This window comes from Solanum lycopersicum, chromosome 2 (assembly GCF_036512215.1).
Source record: "Solanum lycopersicum chromosome 2, SLM_r2.1".
Classification (NCBI taxonomy): domain Eukaryota; kingdom Viridiplantae; phylum Streptophyta; class Magnoliopsida; order Solanales; family Solanaceae; genus Solanum; species Solanum lycopersicum.
In genome coordinates, this window is record NC_090801.1 from 39,124,583 (window position 1) to 39,150,396 (window position 25,814).

The 25,814-nt window shown below is 37.0% G+C and overlaps 1 protein-coding gene across 1 annotated transcript; it reads left to right on the plus strand.

Annotated features, from left to right (window-relative positions):
• Positions 1-5,307: 5,307 nt before the first annotated feature.
• Positions 5,308-17,667, plus strand: LOC138342021 (uncharacterized). Its single transcript, XM_069294202.1, has 10 exons — positions 5,308-5,471; positions 13,191-13,432; positions 13,547-13,824; positions 14,166-14,312; positions 14,465-14,814; positions 15,017-15,195; positions 15,370-15,819; positions 16,281-16,464; positions 16,546-16,881; positions 17,034-17,667. Exons 1-10 carry the CDS (start codon positions 5,308-5,310, stop codon positions 17,665-17,667), a joined length of 2,964 nt encoding a protein of 987 aa, XP_069150303.1.
• Positions 17,668-25,814: the final 8,147 nt, after the last annotated feature.

Below are 25,814 nucleotides of genomic sequence, written 5' to 3' on the forward strand. Positions count from 1 at the left end.
AGTTAAGTTAGTCAGGCCAGGGATCCGCTCGAGTCTAGCAATGGTCTTTGAGTATCATCCACGTTTAGGGTGTAGGCTCGGGGCATGACAATTAAATTTAGAATTTTTCATAATTTTATGATGAAGTTCAAAAAGACAATACCGAACATTTTAATGCAATAAATAAAGTTAGAGATGAGCTTCAACAAGATTTAAATTTTAACCAAAAATAGAACACAATAGAATAATGTTTCACTAAATTGACTTTGATTTATTTGTACTAATAATTAATTATTAATTTATGATATTAATGAGATCATACATTTATATAAGGTACTTCAGAAAATATAATATCTTACTATCTTATCCAAATGAGAGATTTTTCCATTGGCCCTTGTCATGACTGGAGAAAAATATTATCTTAGAGAGGTTAATGATTAATCGAGTATTAATATAGTGAGATTTTGATTGTAGATTTCATGAATATTATTATCTCAACAACTAACTACTTACTTGCAATGACATTGGACTTTATTTTTCTTATTCTAACCCCGAAGCTTGTACTCCTAAAATCCAACAAATTTAAATATCAAAAATAAAAAATACATGTGTCTATTTTAAAATTGAAATAAGTTTCACTCCATTTCCAACATAGTGTAATGGCATTATTCAAGACAAACTTAATCTATTCTACTTAAACTATATATGACTTGTTTCCTTAAGAAAGTGTCCCACCAATCAACCATTTGAAAAATTAATTGTTCTAGACTTGTTTATATTTGAAAAACGTGTGGTTCAACATTAAAATAAATCCTTGGAAAAGAAACATGTCAATGAAAAATTAAGAGGGTTGTTCAACTAGTTCACCTTATTTGTCATATTGGAGTATAACTATTGATTCTTCTATCTGAACTCTGCTTGATTTTCTCATGGTTCGAATGAATTGAGAATTCAAAATACCTCAGTACCTCTTGTTTACAACTAATTTGTCAAACAGATACAATTAAATACAAGATTGAACTATTTTCAACTTCTTATCTAGCATGGAAGACCTAACCACAAATGATATATTTAGAAATTCATTACATGATACGGATGAGTAAATAGGTGTGGTCGTTGCTTTCTAATGGGTTTAATTAATATGAGACGATTGATATAACTTATATGAATGATTTGAGCTCAATTTTGTAAGATACTCCTTATGAGAGTAAGCACACGATAAGGGTGTATATGAGGTTTTAAAAGCTCCAGATAAACGACTTCACAATCCCGATAGTTCTCATTCCAAAGATTTAAGTGAAAGGTGTGTGAACTAGTATGTTGATCTTGTTTTTCCTTAAATGCATGATGGAGTTATCTATTGCATAATAAATATGAAGGTCCTACTAATTCCTAGTGAACGTTTTAAAGAAATTTTGTTCATCATTGGATTTCTTAAAAACATTCACTTTTTAGGAATATTCATGACCTCGATGATAAGTGTGCAACAGATATCAACACCACTCATTTCAAGAAAATAGGACAAACATACTGACTTAACTCACTTTCAACTTAACTCTTTAAAATAGTCATCATTAGGATTGTGAATTTATTGATCTAGATCTTTTGGAATGAAATACACACACTTATCAAGTTTGACACTCTCGTAAGGAATATTAATAAAAAAGCTAAAATACTTAAAAGTAACGCAACAATTCCCATAAAATCCAATAATTTATGTATGTATGCATCAATATCATGTTATTATTTTCTTCAACAAAATCACTATAAACCTGATCTTACAAATTGGATGATGAGTTGTTAATTTTTCAATACCATATCATGATGTATCTTTTTCTCTATGGTAAATGAGATCCTTCTAGATAGGTATTCCTTTATGAAGTTTTTTATCATGTAAACTAATTTATTTATCAAAATCAGTTCCAAGATAATAGTGTAAGGCTACAAAAATAGAGAAAGTTATAACATCGATTCAAGCAATCTTTTCCTATAATTGCAAAATATCAAGGATACATAAAAAATAAAAATACCCAGGACTGATGTTGAAAATATCACAAAGCTCAAGTTTTACCTTCCATCATTGACCAATCAACTAATCACTAGTTTTCCTTTCTGCACAACTAGCTGCACTGTTAGCCACTTTTTAGTTTCCACTGTTTTTTCAAATTATTCTATCTTTGATCTCCTTTTAAAGGATAAATATATATCAAAATTAGATAAATTCACAGGTAAGAACATAGACATGTCTTCACACACACCAAAAATCAAAGTAAAACCTCACCAAGAATTAAACTAACTTGTGGCATAATTTAACAAGAATCAAAGAAGGAAACATGTCATCGAAATGTTCAATTCCCATCCAAGAAATTATTCTAATTCTAGAAATCATGAATACTAAAACCCAGCAAAAAGCAAAGTATTAAGGTAAAAAATATAAAAGATCTTTTATGAATAAAATACAAAAGAAAAAAATTATTTCCCAAATCATGACTTTAAACAATAAAAATGAACAAATGGAAAAATTTAAAGGATGAAAAGTAAACGTTATCGAAATCATTTGACAAATAAAGAAGTTAAAAATAAATAGAATTTAGTAATTTCAAAAGTAAATGTCTAAAATACATAATGTGAGGGAAGAAAAATTAGATTTATGTGTTGATTTTTTATGTATAGTTTTTTCGTGATACTTTTAGCCTTTTCTTCAACATTAATGGGGAAGAGGCTATCAACAATGCATATTGATTACTAGAAATGCACTAGAAGATGGTTAAGGATTTAACCATTATAACAAATTTGTGGAATGAATGATAAGAATGAAGCGGCGTGGATATAATTTCTTCATTCATCATTCTTTTATAGGGGTTTTGGCTAATTTTACTACAATATTTGAATGTTCTTTTTTAAGAAAAGTTAAAAGTATAGAACTATAATTGAAATGTTAGTATCTTTTTCTGATTTTCTTACTATATTAGAATTTGACATTTTATGGAAACAAAATTAAAATATTATAAATGATTTTCCTTGTCGGGGGATATAGTTTGGTGATTTTCTTAATATTTTGAATTTTATTTTTTATGTAAAGAAAGTTAAAATATTTCTATGATTGATTCATGTTTTTGGGGTAAATGTTTAAATATTTTCTTACCATATTCAAATTTTAGTTTTTATTGGTTTAAAGTCAAATTGTAATCATAATTGATCTTTTTCTTAGGAGGAAAATATTTTATTCTCTTTTCTAACCATATTTGAGTTATACATTTTTATATAAGGAACGTTCAAGTATTATAATTATTAGGTTTCTGTTTTGGGAATAATTTTAGAGTTTCTTATCTTATTTGATTTTTTTATTTATAGAAGAAAGTTAAAGTATTATCATAATTGATTTCCTTTCTTAGGTAAAGTTTTTGATTAATTTTTACCATTTTTGAGTTTCATTTTTTTTTGAAAGAAAAGTTTGGGTGCTACAAAATTGATTGGTATACGCAGCTGACGAAGTGTGATTATTATATCAATATTTTAAATAAAAACTAAGAAACATATATTATTAATTTGTCAATATTTAAAAAAAAATTATAAGAAAGTTAATTATTTAGTTGAGCTTCTCAAATTAATAATATTAATACACAACTTGTTTGTTATGATATAAAAAAATATTTCTATAGCTTTGATGATCTACACTTTTTGTTTAAAAACATTGTTTTTATTTAAAACAAAAATTTATTATTAAATTATCAATATTTTAAAAATGAATTATAAAAAACTTAATTATTTAGTTGAGCATCTCAAATTAATAATATCAATACACAACTTTTTTGTCATGATATAAAAATATTATTCCGATAGCTTTGATGATCTATACTTTTTGTTTTACAAATGTTATACACAACTTTTTGTCTTGATAAAAATTAAATACAGTATGTTGTAAAACAAAAAGTGTATATCATCAAAGCTATAGAAATAATCCTAACAAACATTTATCATTAGTGTGTCAATATTTTAAAAATGAATTATAAGAAACTTAATTATTTAGTTGAGCATCTCAAATTAATACTATTAATACACAACTTCTTTGTTATGATATAAACATATTATTTCTATACCTTTGATGATCTCCACTTTTTGTTTTAAAAATGTTATAGACAACTTTTTGTCTTGATAAAAATTTGACTACAGTATGTTGTAAAACAAAAAGTGTAGATCATCAAAGCTATAGAAATAATATTTTTATATCATAACAAAGAATTTGTGTGTTAATTTATTAATTTGAGATGTTCAATTAAATAATTAACTTTCTTATAATTAATTTTTAAAATATTGACAATTAATAATAAATGTTTGTTATTTTTTATTTAAAATATTGATTACCTTTTATAATAATCATACTTCGTCGGGTACGTATACCAGTCAATTTTGTATCACCCAAACTTTTCTTTCAAAAAAAAGTGAAACTCAAATATGGTAAAAAGTAATCAAAAATTTTCCCTATGAAATGAAATCAATTATGATAATACTTTAACTTTCATTTATAAATGAAAAAATCAAATACGATAAGAAAATCTCTAAAATTATTCCCAAAAAAGAAACCTAATAATTACATTACTTGAACTACACTTTTTGTTTTACAACATGGCCCATTGAATAAAAACAATGATGAGAATCCTAGAATTTTATTTAACATTTTTTACATAAATTTGGGCCAAATAAAAATGGTGTTTTCCTTACATAATTGCATACCTCTTAAAATGCATAAAAATATGAAATTTTTGAGAAAGTTCTCTCTAACACCCCGTATCCAAGTCAAACAAAAATGCATATTTCAGAAGTTGTAGGTGACACCAACAGGTACCACCCACAGACCGTAGGGTGATCCACAGACCATAGGATGGGTCCGTGGATGGCTATCTCAAGCACTCCCTAGAAAAATCCAAAAAATTATTCAAAAGATGGACCCATGACCGTACCTAAGGATTGTAGGTCAAAATCCACGGGTTAGGGTCTTGATCAATGGATCGATACTTTCGGGGCCCAATCTCAGAAATCCAACAACGGTTGATAGAACGGATGATGAAAGAGTTGAGATAGCAGCATATCAACTGAAAAAGTTGTTGGGACTTTGTTTGATCAGTGGAAGGAGGGTAGAGATGATGATGCGCCACATCCGAGTTGGGCCTATTTTGAAGAAGCTTTCTTAGGGTGTTTCTTTCCCCTATAATTGAAAGAGGATAAGGTACGATAGTTTCATACACCAAAAAGGACTCTTTGAGTGTGCACGAGTATGGGTTGAAGTTCACGTAATTGTCCCGCTATGCTCTTGAAATAGTTAAGGATATGAGGAGAAGAATGAGCTTTTTTGTCACTGGCTTGGGTCGTTCATCAAGCAAAGATGGCAGGGATGTGATGCTGAGAGGTGACATGGACATATCTAGGTTGATGGTCTATGTGCAGCAGGTTGAAGAGAAGAAGTTGAGTGACAGAGAAGAGTATAAAAGCAAGTAGGCTAAGACGGGGAATGAGTCTTGATAGCAGAAAGGTAGTATTAACCGTCCATCTTTTCCAAAACAAAAAGGGCATGCACCCTCATCTTCTAGTGTACCTGTGCTCGAAAATAGAGGTGAGTATAATGAGTATATTTCGAAGAACTTCAAAGCTAGACCAGCACAGTCCCAAGTAGTATGGCACAAGGAGGTAGTTGGAATCTTGTATGTGGTGTGTGGTAGAAATCAAGTTAGTAAATATCGTTATGGTCAGTCAGGTTGTTTCAAGTGTGGTCAAAAGGGACACTTCATGAAAGAATGTCCTAAATTAAGCAAGGTAGTTGAAATTCAGGCAACAGAGCCCAATCTTCATCAGTTTCTCCACCATACAAGTCTACACTTTGAGGAGCTAGTTCTAGTCCTGGCGGAGGGGAAAACCGCCTCTATGCGATCACTAATCGCCAAGAGAAAGAGAACTCTTCAGATGTTGTCACTGGTATGATTAAACTCTTCACTTTTGATGTTTATGCTTTTCTAGACCCTGGAGAAATTTTTTATTTTGTAACTCTTTATATTGCAAATAAGTTTGAAATTCTTCCTCAGAAACTTTGTGAACCCTTACATGTTTCCACACCTTTTGGGGAGTCTATTCTAGCAAAAAGAGTCTATTTTTATTGTAATGTTTCCATTAATCACAACAACATCATGGATGACCTAGTTAAGTTAGACACAGTAGATTTTGATGTCATTCTAGGTATGGACCGCAAGGAGAGAAAGTTAGTTTCAAAGGGTTATATCTATCACTTAGTCCGAGTTAATAATTCAAGTGTTGAGATGCCTTCCCTGCAGACAGTTTCTATAGTAAAAGAGTTTCCGGAAGTCTTTCCTAGTTATCTACCCGGAGTCCTTCCTGAGAGAGAAATATATTTTGGCATAGAAATCGTTCCAGATACTCATCCTATCTCTATTCCACCATATAGAATGTCACCATCAAAATTGAAAGAGTTGAAAGAAAAATTGAAAGATTTGTTAGATAAGGGGTTCATTTGACCAAGCATCTCACCTTGGGGCACTCCGATCTTGTTTGTGAGAAAGAACAATGGTTGCCTTAGGATGTATAAACTACCGCCAGTTGAACAAGGTTACCATCAAGAATAAATATCTTGTTCTAAGGATTGATGATCTTTTTTACCAGCTTTAGGGCTCTTCTTGCTTCTCAAAAACTGATCTTAAATCAGGTTACAATCATTTCAAGGTTAGGGAATGTGATATTCCAAGGACAACAGATATGGACATTATAAGATTTTGTTCATGTGCTTTGGTTTGACGAATGTGCCTGCAAATTTCATCGATCTTATACATAGAGTCTTCAAACCTTATCAAGATATGTTTGTTATCGTCTTCATTGATAACGTACTAATCTAATCAAGGAATGAAGAAGATCATGCTAGTCATTTCCAAATAATCCTCCAGACTTTGAAAGATAAAGAGTTATATAGAAAGTTCTCAAAATGTGAGTTTTGTCTTAAGTATATGGCATTCTTGTTCAACATAGTTTCTGGTGATGGAATTAGGGTTGATACCCAAAAGAGAGAAGCAGTTCAGAGTTGTCCTAGACCCACGTCTACAACTTGTAAGTCCCCGAAATGACTTAGGTGAACTAGAGCCTAACATGTGGGTAATGATGTTATAACTTCCTAAATATGTCTAATATATGGTATAGAAGCACTAGCGAAAGTATAGGTGCATTGGAAGTCAAACGTCAAGGGATGACCAAGTCGTTCGATAACTAAGTCACCTACGTGCCTCATATGTGGTTCTAGGTGTTTATGTGTTATTCTTGAGGTTATAAGGTTCATAAATGAGTTATTATAGCATGTACAGGCAGTGTGTCAAGTTTTGTGGAGTTTGGAGGTCAAACATCCAAGAATGTCCATGACATTCGAAAGGTGTACCTTGAAATTATCTTGTGTGTCTAGGCATTTTTCATCGAGTTTTAGGTGTTCATTTTTAATGAAATTTATGTAAGAGGTATTAAACTCATAGATGATCATTTTTGGGTTGGAAACTTCCTGGAAAACATCCCCAAGGACCTACCAAGGGTCCTTGAGGAAGGACCCATGTTGGTGGCAAAAACTGCAAAAAGGCATTCCACTTACGGAGGGCAATCGACGACCAGTGGCCTGGTCGACGCTCCGTAGGTGTTGGGAGTCATTGTAGACTTAGCCTCAAAAGTAAAGTTTCCATTTTCCAAGATCTGACCCAATAGACGGTGGACATCATGATCCGCAAGTAGATTGACGCCCCGTCGATGGGTCAGTCGTCTGTGAACCTGTGGCCTACACGCAGCTCCCTGTTAAGTTGATGCTTGATGTTGTAATTTCACCCCACTTCTAAATGGATGCATTGGTGGTTTATTAAGGGTATTTTGGTTATTTTAAACGAGTACATAAGTGTTAAACACTTAGAAGATTTCGTTTTTCCAAAAATAAAACCCCAAAATCCCTTAGAATTCTCCCAAAGACTCCATTGAAGTCCAAAAATCAAGGAAGAGCTTGGTGTGGCGTTTTTAGTGGAAAATCTTCATCATATTAAAGAATTATCATCATTTAGGTATGGCTTTTGATCCTTGAAACTCGTTTCATCATGGAGCCCAATTCTCAAGATGTTTTCTAATGTTTTCAAAGTTGAATTGTTTAATTTCATGATTCTACCATGGGCTCTTGCATTAATGATTTATAAAAATTGAATAATGATTTTATTGTTATTTTATTTATGATTTTAACCTAAATTACCTATGAACCCATGAATTGGATGAACCCTAGTTTTTGACTAAGTTTTGGGTTACTTGAATTGATCTAATATTGATGAATGCTTATGTAGTTTTATGTGGTCTGTTTATTGATGTAATAATTGTAGTAAATTGATATATAGGTTGTGTTAGATTGATGAATTTACATTGAATTGACCTAGTTCATTGACTATTGTTGTTTTATGTTGAATTGTTGGTTATGGCCTTGGGTAAGGGTCTTGTGTTATCAAATTGAGTAATTTCACTTTGGACTCAAGTGTTGAGGATGATGTGGGGGTATCCTGCCCTATTTCCTTTAATTTGATGTTATTTATACTTCGATTATATTGTGATTGGTATGGTCCACTTATGGTGGCGGTGTTATGTGTTTTACTTGCAATCGGTGTGGCCTTGCCATCATTACTTTATGCAATAAGCTGATCATGGCCTATTGGAAACTACTTGAAGTAATATGACTAATTTTGTAGTTTGATTATGTGAAGCATGACAATATCTATCTACATGTAAAGTAATATATGAATTCTTTCATGTTGTCTTAGCTGATTGTTAGACTATGACTTCGACATTATGTGAATAGTGTTAGGGTAGAGTCTTGGTTATTCCTACTTGAATATATGGGTATATGTGGATTATATTGATGATGCTATGATAGTATATAGTATGACTTGAAGATGTTAAGGTTGTTTTAAGCTATTCTGGAATGACTTGTTTTTATGAGTTAAAAGTAAAGTATGTGGTGTCTTATCTTGGTTGACTTGTGCCCCTTGGTTGATGTATATATGAAAATGAATATGTGATGTCCTTATTTAGGGTGTTATAACTCTTAGTTTTGAATATATGAATGACATGTGACCTTAAATGAACTTAAGAGGGTCTTTTATGTGAAAAACTTGATTTAGTGGTAAGGTTAAGATTGTTGAAGTCGTAAGCCGTAATGGTATCCTTCAAAGTAAAGAAATGGTGGAGTTAAGGTTAATTAGATGGAATGACATCATATTAATCCATAGGAAAGTCATCATCAGCTTCTTGTCACAATTGTGAGGTAGCCCTAGTGGACATTCTTTGGAAGGGTAAATGTGATTGGGTTACAAACTTGTTATGAAACCATTTTATTTGTGAACCTAATGTCTGAATTACTCTATGAGAAAGAAGGCTAGCACCGAGTGAGTATGGCAAGGGGAAGTATTTCTAGTTAATTATGAGACTAGATTACAAAGTATGACCTTAATATTCCTTAACCATCTGCCTACATGGGATGTGTCTAAGTTCGACCCTTGGCAAGTAGAAAAACCTCATCAGAGAAGGATAGAAATCCGGATTCCATGTCTTGATATCATGGTCTATGTTGGTTATTGCCTATTATCATCATATAGAGTACCTATTAACATTATAGAAGTTTAGGTGGTGGTATCGGACTCTATCTAGACATTGCACAATAAGCTTTAAAGATGTTTTTGGGAGTTTCTAGGTCTTGTCTAAGACTATTATTTGAATGTCCTTTATGTGATGTATGAGTCTTTTAATGAACTACTGAACTAATTACTTATGTAAAGAATTATATAATAATTGAGTACCTAATCTTAAGTGACTTAAGGATTCCTTAGCTAAAGTGTGAAGAGGGCATAAATGATGATCTCTTGATGTCATATGTTTGGAAGTTTTAAGGATGACTCTGTTTAGGGAAGTTGGTTGATTTTGTGGACATGATCTAAGCCTTAAGTAGTCTTAAGGATTACTTAGTTAATCTTGAAGAGGTCAATCATGGATGTTATCTTCTTGATTTACTTAAGTAAGTCTTTTTATAGCATTTGGAAGGAGAATATCATATCACCTATATGTTGATACTCTTAGTGAGAATGATATTATCCTAAGTAGTATATAGGATCCCTTGAGTGTGTGTGTGTAAGGGATTGTATGGGCGGTCTCTTCACAAATCACTCAAGTAAGACTTAGAGTCACCTTTGGTAGAAGAATCTTACACTGGTGTTTGATGTCTTGTAAGTGTGTATGTGCCTTATTATAAGCATTCTTGAGGGTTATTTAGGTATACTTATGGAGGTTTCATGGGCGGTCTCTCTTTGTATTGCTTAAGTGGGTCTTAGGATAGATTTTAGTGAGAAGACTACACGCTAGAAAGTGTAAAAATGAAAGAGATAATTCACTGTAACAGTGAAGACATTCACTGTACAGTGAATATAGCTCACTGTTAAGTTAGCTAAAAAATTGGGTTAAATCGGTTAAATGTTGTATTATGTACTTTTAAGTTGTTAAATTTTTTTCTTATGATTATAATATGATTTTTAAATAAAATGATGCATATTTCCAATAAATATCCATTTTCATGATTTTTATGCATAATGCCATACTTATTACATGTGGTTGTATTAACTCCATGCTTTTATCTATCTATATATTTCTTGGTAGGTGGTGAGCTTTGAGAAGTGAAGACTTGGACCAATAGCATCGTTCAAGAGAAGTTTAAGTATGTCCTCATTTGACTCGAGGGCATATATGTCTTTTATGTTTTCATTCTAAGTATTGTAATAGACTAAGTATTTCTATATTAGTATTTTGTATGGGTCGTGTCCCAAGTATTCTTGTGTCTTAAGATGATGAAATTGAGACTTAGTTTTCCTTTTACTTTTATATGAAAGAGTTTTTAAAGACTTACGATATATTTGTGAAAAGTTTTTAATTCTGCACTAATTTTCACTATGTTTATGTGATGAATAATATGTAAGGGCTTGTACAAGACCTCCGAGAGGTCAAGTATGCCGGTTGCAATCAGAGATTATGATGTACCATGGTTTCATGATACTTTCAATGTACTTTTTGTGAGTTTAGTGTGTGTCTAAAGCCTTTTCATATTGATTTTTTTATGTAGGTTTCTCTTTATTTGTAGGAAATTTGTCCAAAGGAGAATACGGAGGATTTGAGCAGAAATTGCAGAAGTGACCACCTACAGAGCCCATGACGGTCTGTCGTGACTGTAACAGTCCGTAGGTGGCACCGTAGTGAGATGAAAATGGCTGCTGAAGGAAGTTGGGGAAGTCTCACCAAGTGTGGGACTACAGAATATCACTACGGACCGTCATAGCCACGACGGTTCGTCCTGCATATTCATCATGGTTGTCAGAGAGTAGTTCCAGTACCCAATTCCAAGAATTTTCTAACTGTTGTGGAACGGAACCCCTCGATGTACAGTCATGTTCATGATGGTCCATCGCAGGGATCGTCGATTCAGACGTGTTTTGGACAGATTTGCCTTAAATAGAGTCCTTCTTTTATTAGGTTTGATTTTATTATAAATAGTTCGAAAACCCTCGATTTTTGGGTTATACTTTTCGATATTTTTTAGTTCCCTTGTTTAAGTATTGAACTCTTGATTTCGGTATTTGATCATACTTTTCCTGAATCAATTGTTGGTGTTTTTGTGAATTATTCAAGTGAAATTCTGGATTTTCTTCATTCTCATAAAAGTAAGTGCATGAATTCTTATATTATCAGTATGAATTGTGTTATTATTAGCATGGGTAACCAAACTCCATAAATAGGGTTATGGGAACCATGGGTAAATAATAAGGTAAAATCTTGCTAAAACAACAATTTTTTTTCTAGAATAATGTCTTGCATGTATTGCTAATTCTTTCGCTTAGAACTCTTTTTTAACGGATGGCCAATGTTAGAACTCGCCTTATTGCTACTTGTCGAACCAAGGAGGTAGCTTATATGAAAAGAATTATCAACATAGATTTAGTGTATACGATTTAATAGGCTAGTGTCGGTTGATACGAAGTAACAACTTAGTCAAATATTGAATATGATACTTAATGTGAGGTAAAGATAAGGCATAGTAAAGCAACACACCTAGCCGGACGAAGGTGCGGAGTGAGATTCTCTAGATGCCCGACCAAGGATTTAGAGATACCTAACTTATCACTTTGCATGCAAGACACTAGAAAATGATTGTTATAGCTAGAATTACAGAGTTAGGAGCTTATGGGGAACACTTACACCCTAGTTACTATCATTACTTGATTAAACTCAAGTACTTAAACCTGTCACTTTTTTACTTTAATTTAGCTAATTGTTTTTATTAATCAAAACCCCCTTTAGTTAGTTGTTTTTTTAAAATATTTGACTAAATAGAAGTAATAATTGAATAAAGTTAAGTCTGAACAATTTTCCTCGTGGGAACGATCCTAACCTCACTAGATGAGTTCTTTACTTGATGCGATCGGTTTTACTTTTTTTCGAGAAGTAAATTTGAGCGTATTAAATTTTGGCGCCGCTGTGGGGGAAAGTGACTTTTAGATTAACTTTAAGCTTATTACCAAAATTTAGTCAACATTTTCCTAATTTTAATTTTTCTTTTTGTTTTTGTCTTCTACAGGTCTAACTTCCTTGCATGCCAAACACACAGAGTAAAGGAATACCCATAATTGAATCTGACCCCGAACTAGAGCGTATTTTAAGAAGAATGAATGAAAATTTGGGCATTCAAGGTGATGATGTTTACCCCCAAATGCCACCATTGATCGACGCTCATGACTCTGTAATACCCTATACTCGTGAGGAAGGTGGAATATAGAGACAACCTCCCGCTCTACGCCCTCAAAAGTACTATAGGGGCTATGAAAAGCAGACTCTAATGGGCCACTCGTCTTGCACCTTTACCACACGGCCACACTTTTGTGGTAACTAGAAGTCTGATGCAAATTCTCACTGCCAGAGGTTTGTTTTCAGGGCTACCTTCTGAGAATCCACATGCCCATATCTCTAACATAAGGGCAGTGTGCAAAAGTTGTGTAGGGAGGTCTGATTTGAATATAGATGTAATTGGGCTAAGAGTTTTTCCTCTCTCACTGATGGGAGAGGCTGCTATCTGGTTTTGCTGAGATCCCCTATAATTGAATCTTCACTAGGAATCAACTAAGGGATGCTTTCTTAACACGCTACTACCCGGTGTCTAAGAAACTAAACAACAACGACAGACTGAACAACTTTATGGCACTACCGGGAGAGTCAGTTAGCAGTTCTTGGAATAGGTTCGCTTCATTCTTGCGAAGTGTCCCAAATTACCGCATAGAAGATGAGTCTCTGAAAGAGTATTTCTATGGGGGACAAGATGATAGTAACAAAGCATTGTTGGATACAATAGTGGGTGGTTCTTATGGGAAGTGTCCTTATGCCGAGATAGTTTACAAGTTAGAGAACTTATCTCAAAATAATAAAGATTTGAGTACTAGGAAGTTAAATACTTGAAGAAACACCTTCACAGTTCAATCAGCACACAACTCAGTCGTAGATGATCTTCGTGAGGAGATGTCTCAAATGAGAACTGAGCTTGGGTTGGTGTTGAAACATGTTGCTGGAGGTGAGGAAAAGGCAAATGCGGTGAACTACTTGTCTAAACCACCACCGCCAAATGATGAATATTACTGTAAGGAGGACTCTTACGTAGTGAATGATCAGACGCGAGGGGTTTCCGACCGAATGCCCAAGGCTCCAATCAGGAGAATTGGTGCCAAGTTCAAGGAAACCAAGGTCGAAACTATGGTATTTATAACCATGAGGGTCATTATGTCCGAGATGGTAATTACAACCGCGACAACAACTTCAACCAAGGTAACTATGGCAAAAGAAATAATAGGAGTGGACCCTATGTTCCACCTCAAAATCGTGAAGTTGCTCCTACGGATTGTGGAGGTAGTATGGCGCGAGTTGAGGGTATGATGAAAAAAATTATGATGAGGTTCGATGCTAGTGATGAGCACACTAAAGAGTTAAGGAATGACTTAGCAAGTATAGGGCAGAAATTTGATACACATGCAAACTGGATTACGCATCTTGAGTTGCAAATTGCCCAATTGTCTGGAACTGTGAACCCACGGCAACAGGTCACTCTTCCTAGAAACACAGTCCAAAATCCAAAAAATGATGGGTATTTTATGGCAATCACTTCTTGGGGTGGTAAGCAAACCATTGATCCACCTAAGCCGTCTGGTGTAGAAAAGGTGATAAGAGATGATGATACAGTAGTGGAGGTTAGTGGTGAGTTAGAAGATAAAACGATAAAAGATGTTGAGGTGCCCCAAAGGTGACCCTCATTCCTAGACCACCACCTTCTTTCCCACAAAGGTTAGTAAACAAGACTGAGGATGGTAAATACCGGCGTTTTATAACTATGTTTAAACAGCTTTCTGTCAATGTCCCTTTGGTAGAAGCTCTTGAACAAATCCCCGATTATGAAAAGTTCATGAAAGATTTGGTTACAAAGAAAAGATCAATCACTTTTGAGGATGATGATAGAATGCAACACTTAAGTGCCATTGCTACAAGATCTCTAGTGCAAAAGAAAAAAGATATGTGTGCTTTCACTATTCCTTGTAGAATCGGGCTATCACATTTTGCGAAATCATTATGTGATCTTGGGGCAAGTATAAATCTCATGTCCCTCTCAATTTACAAGAAGATGGGTTTGGGTGACCCAAAGCCCACTGCGATGCAGCTACTGATGGTCGATCAAAAAGGTAAAAAGGCTCATTCGTATACTGCATGATGTGCTGGTAAAAGTGGAGTCATTCATATTTCAAGCCGATTTTGTGATTCTTGATTATGAGGCCGATTTTGATGTGCCTATTATTCTTAGTAGGTCATTCCTTGCTATGGGTAGAGCCTTGATTGATAAAGAAAAGGGGCAGATGAAATTTTGTTTGAACAATGAATAATTGACGTTCAATATTTGTAGGTCCATGAGGGGGAGTGGTGAGCTCCAATCGGTATCTTCTATATCCTACAGAGTTGAAGAGTCATATGAGTTACAAATTGAAGAGCATCTTGGTGTAGAAGCATTGGCGGCAGTGATTATGAATTTTGATAGTGATGGCATTGAAGAGTATGGGTCATTTGTCGAGGCACTTGATCGAGGTAATGTTCGTTTTAAACCAAAGAAATTTGAGTTAGATATGCAACATCGCAAATCTCAACCCGCGAAAATGTCTATTGAGGAGGCTCCAAAATAAGAACTTAAGCCTCTACCACCTCATCTGAGGTATGTATTATTGCGAAAAGATGACACTTTGCCGATTATTATTTCATCAGATTTGAATGTGCATCAAGTTGAGAGTTTGGTGAAAGAGTTAAAAAAGTTCAAAAGAGCTATTGGGTGGACTATTGTGAATAATATTGTGATCCCTCCCGGTATTTGTTCTCATAAAATCCAACTCATGCCCGATCATAAGCTAAGTATTGAGCATCAGAGATGTATAAGTCCACCTATGCAAGAGGTAGTGAAGAAGGAAACTACAAAGATGTTGGATGCTGAAGTGATATATCCAATTGCTGATAATAGTTGGGTATGCCCTTTTCAGTGTGTACCTAAGAAAGGGGGAATGATTGTGGTCCCCAATGAGAAAAATGAGCTTGTTCCAATGAGACCGGTAACTGGTTGGAGGGTGCATATGGATTACCAAAACTTAAATGCATTGACCAAAAGAGACCATTTTCCTATTCCCTTCATGGATCAGATGTTGGATAGACTTGCCGGAAAGGGTTGGTACTGTTTTCTTGATGGTTATTCGGGGTATAATCAGATTCTATTGCACCGGAAGATCAAGAGAAAACCACCTTTACTTGCCCATATGGGACCTTTGCGTTCAAGAGAATGTCGTTTGGGTTGTGCAATGCATCCGCCACATTTCAGAGATGTATGATGTCGATATTATCCGATATGGTGGAGGACACTATTGAGGTGTTTATGGATGATTTTTCTGTGGTTTGTGACTCCTTTGAGTTGTGTTTAATTCATTTGTCTGAGGTTCTTAAGAGGTGTGAAGACTGCAATCTAGTACTAAATTGAGAAAAATGTCACTTCATGGTGAAAGAGGGTATTGTATTGGGTAATCGCATTTCAGAGAAGTGTATAGAGTTTGATCGAGCTAAATTCGAGGTAATAGAGAGACTTCCCCCACCTATCTCTGTTAAAGGTGGGAGAAGCTTTCTTGGGCATACAGGTTTTTACGGGAGGTTCATCAAGGATTTTTCAAAAATTGCGTATCCTTTGTGCAAGTTGCTTGAGAAAGAGTGTAAATTTTATTTTGATGAATCCTGTCTTAAGGCTTTTGGTGAGTTAAAAGAAAAGTTAGTGTCTGGAGCTATCATTACTTTGCCAGAATGGATCAAGCCATTTGAGGTAATGTGAGATGATAGTGGGGTTGCTCTTGGTGTGGTATTGGGGTAAAGAAGGGACAAAATCCTTCACCTCATTTACAATGCTAGTAAAGCCCTAAATGAAGCCCAAAAGAACTACACCGTGACTGATCAAGAGCTCCTTGCAGTAGTCTTTGATTTTAAGAAATTTCGCTCTTATTTGCTTGTCACTACGGTTATAGTATATACTGATTATTCTGCTTTGAGATATTTGATGGCAAAGAAGGATTTGAAACTGAGGTTGATTCGTTGGGTATTACTATTGGAAGAATTTGACTTTGAGGTGATTGATAGAAAAGGGACCAAAAATCAAGTTGCTGATCAATTGTCCCGTTTAGAATGTGAAGCAATGAGAGAGTCGGGGGATAAAACCAAAATTGATGATACTTTCCCCGATGAGCATGTGTTGGCCGCCTCTCAAGACATGATTCCATGATTTGCAAATTTTGCGAATTATCTGGCTAGCAATATCATCCCACCAGACTTGTCCTTTCATCAAAGGAAAAAGTTCATGTATGATGTGAAAAAGTTCTTTGGGATGATGCATACTTATATAGGAGTTGTGTCGATGGGCTTATTCGGCGTTGTGTGCCAGAAGTTGAGATGTTGAGTGTTTTGGAGGCATGTCATTCTTCACCCGTAGGTGGACATCATAGTGGTATCCGGACCGCTCACAAGATCTTACAATGTGGCTACTATTGGCTAACTATTCATCAAGATGTTCATGAGTTCGCAAAGGCATGTGATAGATGCCAAAGAGATGGCAGAATTTCAAGAAAGCAAGAGCTCCCTTCAAATCCCATTCGTATGATTGAGTTATTTGATGTGTGGGGTATTGACTTTATGGTCCTTTTTGTGAGTTCTGATTGGATGAAATACATTCTAGTAGCGGTTGATTATGTGCCTAAATGGGTAGAAGCTATCACACTCGTAAATAATGAAGGGAATAGTATCACCGCGTTCTTGAAAAAGAATATATTTTACCGATTTGGCACCCCAGGGGCTATTATTAGTGATGGGGGATCCCACTTTTGCAACAAATTGTTTAAGGGATTATTGGAGAAATATGGGGTTTGCCATAATGTGGCCACTCCTTACCATCCTCAAACTAGTGGGCAAGTTCAGGTGTCAAATAAGGAGATTAAGCAGATTTTGTTGAAAACGGTGAACGCTAGTAGAACGGATTGGTAAATGAGACTTGATGATGCTCTTTGGGCCTGGCGGACAGCATACAAGACTCCCATAGGCATGTCCCCATACAAACTTGTATATGGGAAGGCTTGTCACTTACCGGTCGAATCAGTGCATAAATCCATGTGGGCAATGAAGAAGTTGAAAATGGATTGAAATGAGGCTGCAGAACAGAGGTTAAACGGGTTGAATGAGCTAGATGAATTTCACCTAAAATCTTATGAAAGTTCAGCCCTATACAAAGAAAAGATGAAGAAGTACCATGAACAAAAGATTGAGAAACGCGATTTTATGGTTGGGGATTTGGTGCTTTTATTCAATACTAGGTTGCACTTGTTTCTCACAAACTCAAATCCAAATGGACTGGCACTTACTGAATCACCCAACTATTCCCTCACGGAGCGGTTGAGTTGGAAAACAAGGAGGGTGTGCGGTCTAAGATGAACGGACAACGAATCAAAATCTATCTGGGGCATGCTGAAACGGCAAATGAAGTGATCGAGGCATATAATCTTGTTGAAGTCTGAGTAATCAAGTGTCCTCCGTCGTGCCACGACCTTAAATCAAGCGCTGGTTGGGAGCCAACCCAATCTGTATCCTCTAAGAAAACTATAGGTTTTTTTATGACTTTTAGTAATAGTTGCATTTTCATTGCTTTTTTTTTTGTTAGATGTGTTGGCTAGAGCATAGTTTAGGGTCCGTGTCCAAAAAGTGTCCAGAAAATACAAAAATAATAGCTTCATGGGTGTTGAATTTGTAGGTAGCACATCACCAGAAAATTGGTCTGCAGAACTCATTGACGGACCCATCGACGAACCGTCACCCCTGCGATGGAACGTCGCAAGTATCCATCATGCCCAGGTAAGTTTGTCCATTTTTTCTAAATTGGTGCACCCATGATGGACCCCATTACGGACCGTTACACCTGTGACGGACCATCGATGGGGATTCTTCGCATCAATACCCGTAAACCTGACCCAACCCGACCGGCGATTATTAAAAGTTTTTAAACCTTTTAACTTCCCACCTCTTCATTCTAACCATTTCCTTCCCTCACTCCCCCCATTTACTCGCTATTCAACTCCCTAACACTCTCTTCTTCTCCACAAAACATCAGATTCCCCATCCATCCCCAAATTTCCCTAATCTTCCCTCTTCCTATCTCTCTGCTTCTTCAAGTAATCTTCCGGTCGGAGTCAACTGTTCTTCTGCTGATCACCAAAGTTGTGTGCCTTACTTTGTTTTCATCTTCTCCAAATATCAGGTATGTGGTTATGATCTCTAAATCATCTACATTTCCTTATTGTTTTCCCACACTACATGCTTGATTCTGAATGTTGGATCTTTGAAGTTTCACCCCGATTGCATGCTACGAACTCACCCCGTTAATCCTACATTCCTTAAGACCCTTCACATAGTAAACAGAATGGAGGTGTTGTGTTAACTAAATCAAATGGGGGTGTATGTTTCTGATAATTTTTTTGACCTAGGTTTATAGTCCTCCAAATTGGCATGCTAAAAATTGAGAAATTATTGCCTTAGGATTGCTAGTATGTTGGGTAATTAGTTAGAAATTGTGGATTCATAAGTATTCTTTCGATTAGAATTTTAGGAGCCGATTGAGGCATCCCTAGTTCTATCACTAAAGGACATAACAAGACCCTGTCGACGGACCGTTGTGCCCTTGACAAACCGTCGTGGGGTCTGTCCCACGAATTCCCGTGTATTTTCTCTAACTGTCCATCGATAACCTCTACGATGGACGGTCGTGCCCTCGACGATCCGTCCTGTGAAACCATCATGGTTGTTAGAGACCCTATTCCTAAGGGTCTCAAAATTTTCTCCAACTGTCAAACGACGGACCTCTACGACGGACCGTCGTGCCCTCGATGGTTCATCCTGCACAACCATCATGGTTGTCAGAGACCCTATTCTTAAGGGTCTCAAAATCTTTTATAAGAATCCAACGACGGACCGTCATGCTCTCGACGGTCCGTCCTACAAAACCGTCATGGTTGTTAGAGACTCTATTCCTAAGGGTCTCAAAATATTTTCTAAGTGTCCAACGATAGACCTCTACGACGGACCTTCGTGCTCTCGACGGTCCATTCTGCACAACCGTCATGATTGTCAGAGACTTTCTTTCAGAGAGTCTCCGATAAAATTCCTTAAGTATTTCATGATGGACCATCATCACGGTCCTTCATGCTCACAACGAACCATCAACTGGTCCGTCGTCCTGTATAGAAACTATAGCAATACCATTTCACTTTTGGTTTTACGTTTTTGTTATCTTCTTTGCATGTCTTTTTTTGTTTCTACTGGTACTAATTGTTGTTCATTACAAGTAGTAACACTTATGGCACCAAAGCTAGATTGCGTATACGCACGAGGGCGCTCAAAGTTCATCGCCCCATCTGCCCGACTGGTCTTTGGCTCTGACGATGAGCTTGACCCCGAATACATGCCCCCAGGCGCTGTCACTTCTGCATGGACTGCACGTACCATCAGAGCCACCCCCACGAAGGTGGCGCCCGGCATAGTCACTGTCTCTCAGTCTGAAGAAGAGCGCATACTGACCGGTATGCCTTTTGGGTCTACTACACACTCCGTGGATGGTTCCGGCTGTGAGGAAGTATTGGGTTCAAAAGAAGTCTTCGGGCCTGAGCAGGCTTCTGCTCCAGCCATTGTATCTCAGTCCGCCTCATCTGATGAGGTCGATAGTGTTGATTCCACTCCAGCACCACTGACTGCAGTCCCTGCCCCGGTTGCCGACCAGCCCAACCGGTGGTGTGTTGAGGGCCAGTTTCAGGTGTACTCAAACGTCAAGCTTCCGAATGATAAGGGGGTTATGACTCAAAACCTTACATTGGAGAGGCGGGTCCTCACAAGGAGTCTCCCCACCATGCCAGCAATTCATGCCCTCTTCAACAGGCACCGACTAGAATGGACGGCTCGTGATGTGGGCCGATATAGTGAGGAGTTGTTCAAAGAGTTCTACGCCTCGTATGTGGTGACTCTCCAAGCCCAGATAGACAGGATGGCTTCCCCCTCCAAACACGCCCCGCTAGAGCACATCGGAATCCGCATCAAACGGGTAGATATCTCCTTGGTCGCCATCCGCCGGTATCTATATGGTGACATTGTTTCTGCCAACCGGAATCCTGTCGCTGTCGAGTTTGACTACTGGTGGAAACTGGTTAAAGATGGAGAATTCCTGTGTGAGCCAGAGTTGAGAGAGACCACCAAGAGGTGGATTGCCCGGTACTTTTTTGTTGATGGAGAGGCTGCTAATTGGGTACTTGAGCCGAAAGGAACCATCAAGAAGGCTAACCTAACCTTCACGGACAAGTTTTTGTGGTTGATAGTCCGCCACTGCCTTTCCCCCAATGTTGTAGACAATATTGTCAATTGGGATCGCGCAATTCTGATGGCGGCGATGATAGGTGGACTTCGCTTGGCTTCGTAAGGCGGTCATGCACGAGAGGGCCTTCAAGGTCACTACTAATTACCAATTTCCGTGCATGGTGTTGCTTTGTTCAGGTACGCAGGTGTGCCTATTTGGCACATCGATCAGATCAAGACCCCGCTGGGCACTGTTGATATAGTCCTTATCAGGGATGAGTCCAATGAGTTGGCCCCACATAGAAGGCCCTGCGTGGAGGTACCTCAGCTTGGTGAGAACCTGGCGGACACTGTAGAGCAAGACCAAGAGGCTACCTATGATACATCTGAGCCTATTGACACCACCCCGGTTTGAGTCTATCCGGGTGGTAGCACCGCTCCGAACTCCTCTTGCTCGACTCCCTCCGCCACTCTGGTCCCACTATCTAGGGTCCAGAAACTTGAGGCCCAAATGTTCACTCTTCTGCATCACATCCAGCCTTGGATGCAAAGGTCTATTGCTGAGGCGGAGGAACGCATGGAGCGGAAGATTGACCAGCACATGTAGAGGAAGATCATGGAGGTTCATCAGTGCTTGGACGCTTTTGAGTTGTGCGTGCTAGCCCGGACAACCCTTTCGGTGGACGTGTCGACCCTTCAGGCTGTTGTAGAGAGTCTGAGAGCGGACCTGGACACGATTCTAGAGGCTAGGGTGACCAAGTTCGATGCCCCATCTGCAGATCCCACCGAGGATACTATTTTTGCAACCTTATTCTCAACTGCTGCAGTGCCACTACCTCAACCACGAGAGCATGCCAAGAGGCGTAAAGTTTGGAATGAAGATGAGGCTAGGGCACAGAAGAGGTAGCTTCAACAGTTTGAGGTTGCGAGGAGAAACGCAATTGTTGATGAGGAGGCCCATCGATTAAGGGCTATTGAGTTGGTTATTGGGGCGTGTAGCTCCAGAGTTGTTAAGGCAGAGAAGAGCACTACTGATGGTGCTGCGATTGTTGAGAGAATCACTACTGAGGGTGTTGTTGATGCTGAGAACACTACTGAGGGTATCCAGACTACAAAGGGAATGGGTTTCGGGACACCGGACGCACCATCTTGTTGATCGAAAGCGCTTTGTGCCTCAGGTTTTCTTCACCTACCACTCTATTATTTTGGATTATTTTATGCATTGGGGACAATTTCATATCTTTTTGTTGGGGCTGGGCTAAATGGAGAGTGACTGCTACGTTGAATTTTGAGTAGCCCAACTCACGATCCTCTTTTAGGGTTTTCTTGCCTGTGTTCTTTTTCCCCAAGAGACTGATTATTTTTATTGTTGAACCGGCATCTCTATATCTTGTGTACATAGTATAACTCTGAAGCATGATGGCTAAAACAGAAATGATATCCTGATGTAATGAAAATGATGCATGACTAAGCATAGTAACTGATAAATGTGTGGCTTTAAGCATGACATAGAGATACACCACTGCATGACCCTAAATCTAAGACTCAAACTAGGTGTCTGATAATCTGGTAGAGTAATGAGATGTCAAGTGAGTGTGAGGAAAATTTGAATAGTCCACTATTTGTACTGAGCTAGAACTTGTCTGGTTAGTCATCCTAACAGTAAGTTGTAATAAAAAATTAGGAAAGGATAATAGGCCCTTGTTCAATATAGTCAATCTTTAGCCTAAATAACAGAGAACTGAATGAAATTTATCCCTTTTTTATCCAAATGATTTGAGCTTGAAATAGACCTTTCTTTTTCACCCCAACTGATCTTTTCTGGGAACAATGTGTTGGCCCTGGTCCCTCCTTGGACATGTGCATCTCACCTTATGCCAAAAGCATAAGTTAAGGGTGGCTAATACAGAAAACAACCTTGTCGTGGCCCTGACCCAACTTTGGGTATTGTGTACTTTGACTCATGGCAAAGCCATGAGTTGAGGGTTGCTATTATGAAGAATGCTCCGTAAAGTGGGGTTGAAAGAATAAAGAGAGAAAGAACAAAAGAAAAGTGACTCAAGAAAAGCTGAAAGAAAAGTGAAATAAAAAAAATAATAATAAATACAAGCAAGAAAATAAAAGAGTCACTTACACAAAAGAAGAAAGAAGGGAAACTAGCAAGGTGAAAGAATATAAGAAAAATGACAGTATAAAATGATGAAAAGGTGGAACGCTTAACCGATATGTCAAAGAGGGAAACAAGTCTCTAAAATATACCTAAATATACCCTACCTGATCCCGAGCCTATGTTACAAGCTAAGAAAGTCCTATTGTGATCCTAGGAGTTGTTATGGCGAACTTAAAGCAGTGAAAACAAGGGAAAGCCTATGGCAATATGTATAAATGAGTTGTGAAGTTTTTATGAGAGTGAGTGTTGAAAAGTAATCCTTATACTCAAACTAAAATCATGATGTAAAAAATGAGGATGTTATTTTGAAGTGAGGACACTAGTTGCAATATCGAAAAAATTAGCATCTACATCAAAGATCGAAGAGGATAGGTGTCAGGTTGTGGTGAGTCTGTGTCATGGTCTGATCAACATAATTCAAGCCAAATAGTGGTAGCATACATGAACATAATGAGAATAATAAGGATTGATAACCAAATGATTGCAAAAGCGAAAAGACGGATACTCTTGTACAAAGATTTTGTAGTGAGTCATAGTGCATCACTTGAGGACAAACAACGAATTTAAGTTGAGGGTGTTGATGTACCGTGGTTTCACGGTACTTTCAATGTCTTTTCCTTAGGTTTAGTGTGTGTCTAAAGCCTTTTTGTATTGATTTTTGATGTAGGTTTCTCTTTATTTGCAGTAAATCTATCCAAAGGAGAACGGGGAGGATTTGAGCAGAAATTGTAGAAATGACCACCAACGGATCCCACGATGGTCCGTCGTGACTGTGACGGTCTGTAGGTGGCATTGTAGTGAGATGAAAATGGTTGCTGAAGGAAGTTGGGGAAGTCTGAACAAGTAAGGGACTACAAAAGCTCATGACGGACCGTAATAGCCATGACGGTCCGTCCTACATATTCGTCTTCGTTGTCAGATAGTAGTTCATGTACCTAATTTCAGGATGTTTCTAAGTGTTGTGGAACGGAACCCCTCTACAGACCGTTGTGCTTGCAACGGTCCTTCATATATGTTCGTCGAGGGTAACAAAGAGTTGATGCAGAAAGCGGTAGAAAATTATGCCAAGTATGGAATGACGGAGCCCACGATGGTCCGTCGTATCCATGACGGTCCGTCGTAGAGATCGTCGATTCATACGCATTTTGGACAAATTTGCCTTAAATAATGTCCTTCTTTTATTAGGTTTTATTTTATTATAAATAGTTCAAAACCCCTCAATTTTGGGGTTAGACTTTTCGATGTTTTTTAGTTCTCTTGTTTAAGTATTGAACTCTTGATTTTGGTATTTGATTATACTTTTCTGGAATCAATTGTTGGTGTTTTTGTGAATTATTCAACTGAATTTTTTGGATTTTCTTCATTCTCATAAAAGTAAGTGCATGAATTCTTATATTATCAATATGAATTGTGTGATTATTAGCATGGGTAACTAAACTCCATAACTAGTTTTGTGGAACCATGGGTAAATAATAAGGTAAAATCTAGCTAAAATAACAATCCTAGAATAGTGTCTTGCATGAATTGCTAATTCTATCGCTTAGAGATCTTTTTTAACGGATGGCCTACATTAGAACTCGCCTTGTTGCTACTTGTCGGACAAAGGAGGTAGTTAATAGAAAATGAATTATCAACATAGATTTAGTGTAAACAATCTAATAGGCTAGTGTCGTTTGGTACGAAGTAACAACTTAGTCAAATATCAAATATGATGCTTAATATGAGGTAAATATAAGCTTTAGTAAAGCAACACACGTAGCCGAACCAAGGTGCGGAGTGACATTCTCTAGATGTCGGACCAAGGATTAGCGATACCTAACTTATCACTTTGCATGCAAGATACTAGGAAAGGATTGTTATAGCTAGAATTAACAATTTAGGAACGTGTGGGGAACACTTACGCCCTAGTTACTCTTATTACTTGATTAAACTCCAATTCTTGAACCTGTCACTTGTTTACTTTAATTTAGCTAATTGCTTTTATTAATCAAAACCCCCTTTAGTTATTTGTTTTTGGAAAATAATTGACTAAATAGAAGTAATAATAGAATAAAGTTAAGTCTGAACCATTTTCCTCGTGTAAACGATCTCAACCTCACTAGTTAGGTTCTTTACTTGATGCGACCGCTTTTACTTCTTTTTGAGAAGTAAATTTGAGCGTATCAGATTGCCCATAAATTCTAAGGTGTGGTTCCGGGATGTGACACAACTTATATAAGTAGTTTCTTGGGTTTGACTGGCTACTACTGAAGGTTTTGTTGACGGGTTTCATCTATCTAATATCTTTTGACCAAGCTGAATCAAAAGACAATTAAGTTTCAATAATTTGAAGCTTGTGAGAAAAGCTTTTAGGAATTGAAAAAGAGGTTGACTACTGCCCCAGTTTTAACTTTACATGAAGGTACTCAAGGTTTTGTTGTGTACTGTGATGCATCTAGGGTCGGTTTGGGTTGTGTTCTAATGCAGAAGGGCAAGGTTATAGCTTATGCCTCTAGAAAATTGAAAGTTCATGAGAAGAATTATCCAACCCATGACTTAGAGTTGGCTGTTGTAGTTTTTGCCTTGAAAAAACAATATTTGTATGGCGTTCATGTTGATATATTCACTTATCACAAGAGCCTACAATATGTGT

What these genes read in the sequence shown, in the direction of transcription:
- LOC138342021 (XM_069294202.1), top strand. Translation starts at nt 5,308, where the DNA reads ATGAGGAGAAGAATGAGCTTTTTTGTCACTGGCTTGGGTCGTTCATCA. An exon ending in AGAGAAGAGTATAAAAGCAA is followed by an intron (nt 5,472 to 13,190) that starts GTAGGCTAAGAC and finishes AATCTTCACTAG; the next exon opens with GAATCAACTAAGGGATGCTT. An exon ending in GGATAGACTTGCCGGAAAGG is followed by an intron (nt 15,820 to 16,280) that starts GTTGGTACTGTT and finishes TTGGGCATACAG; the next exon opens with GTTTTTACGGGAGGTTCATC.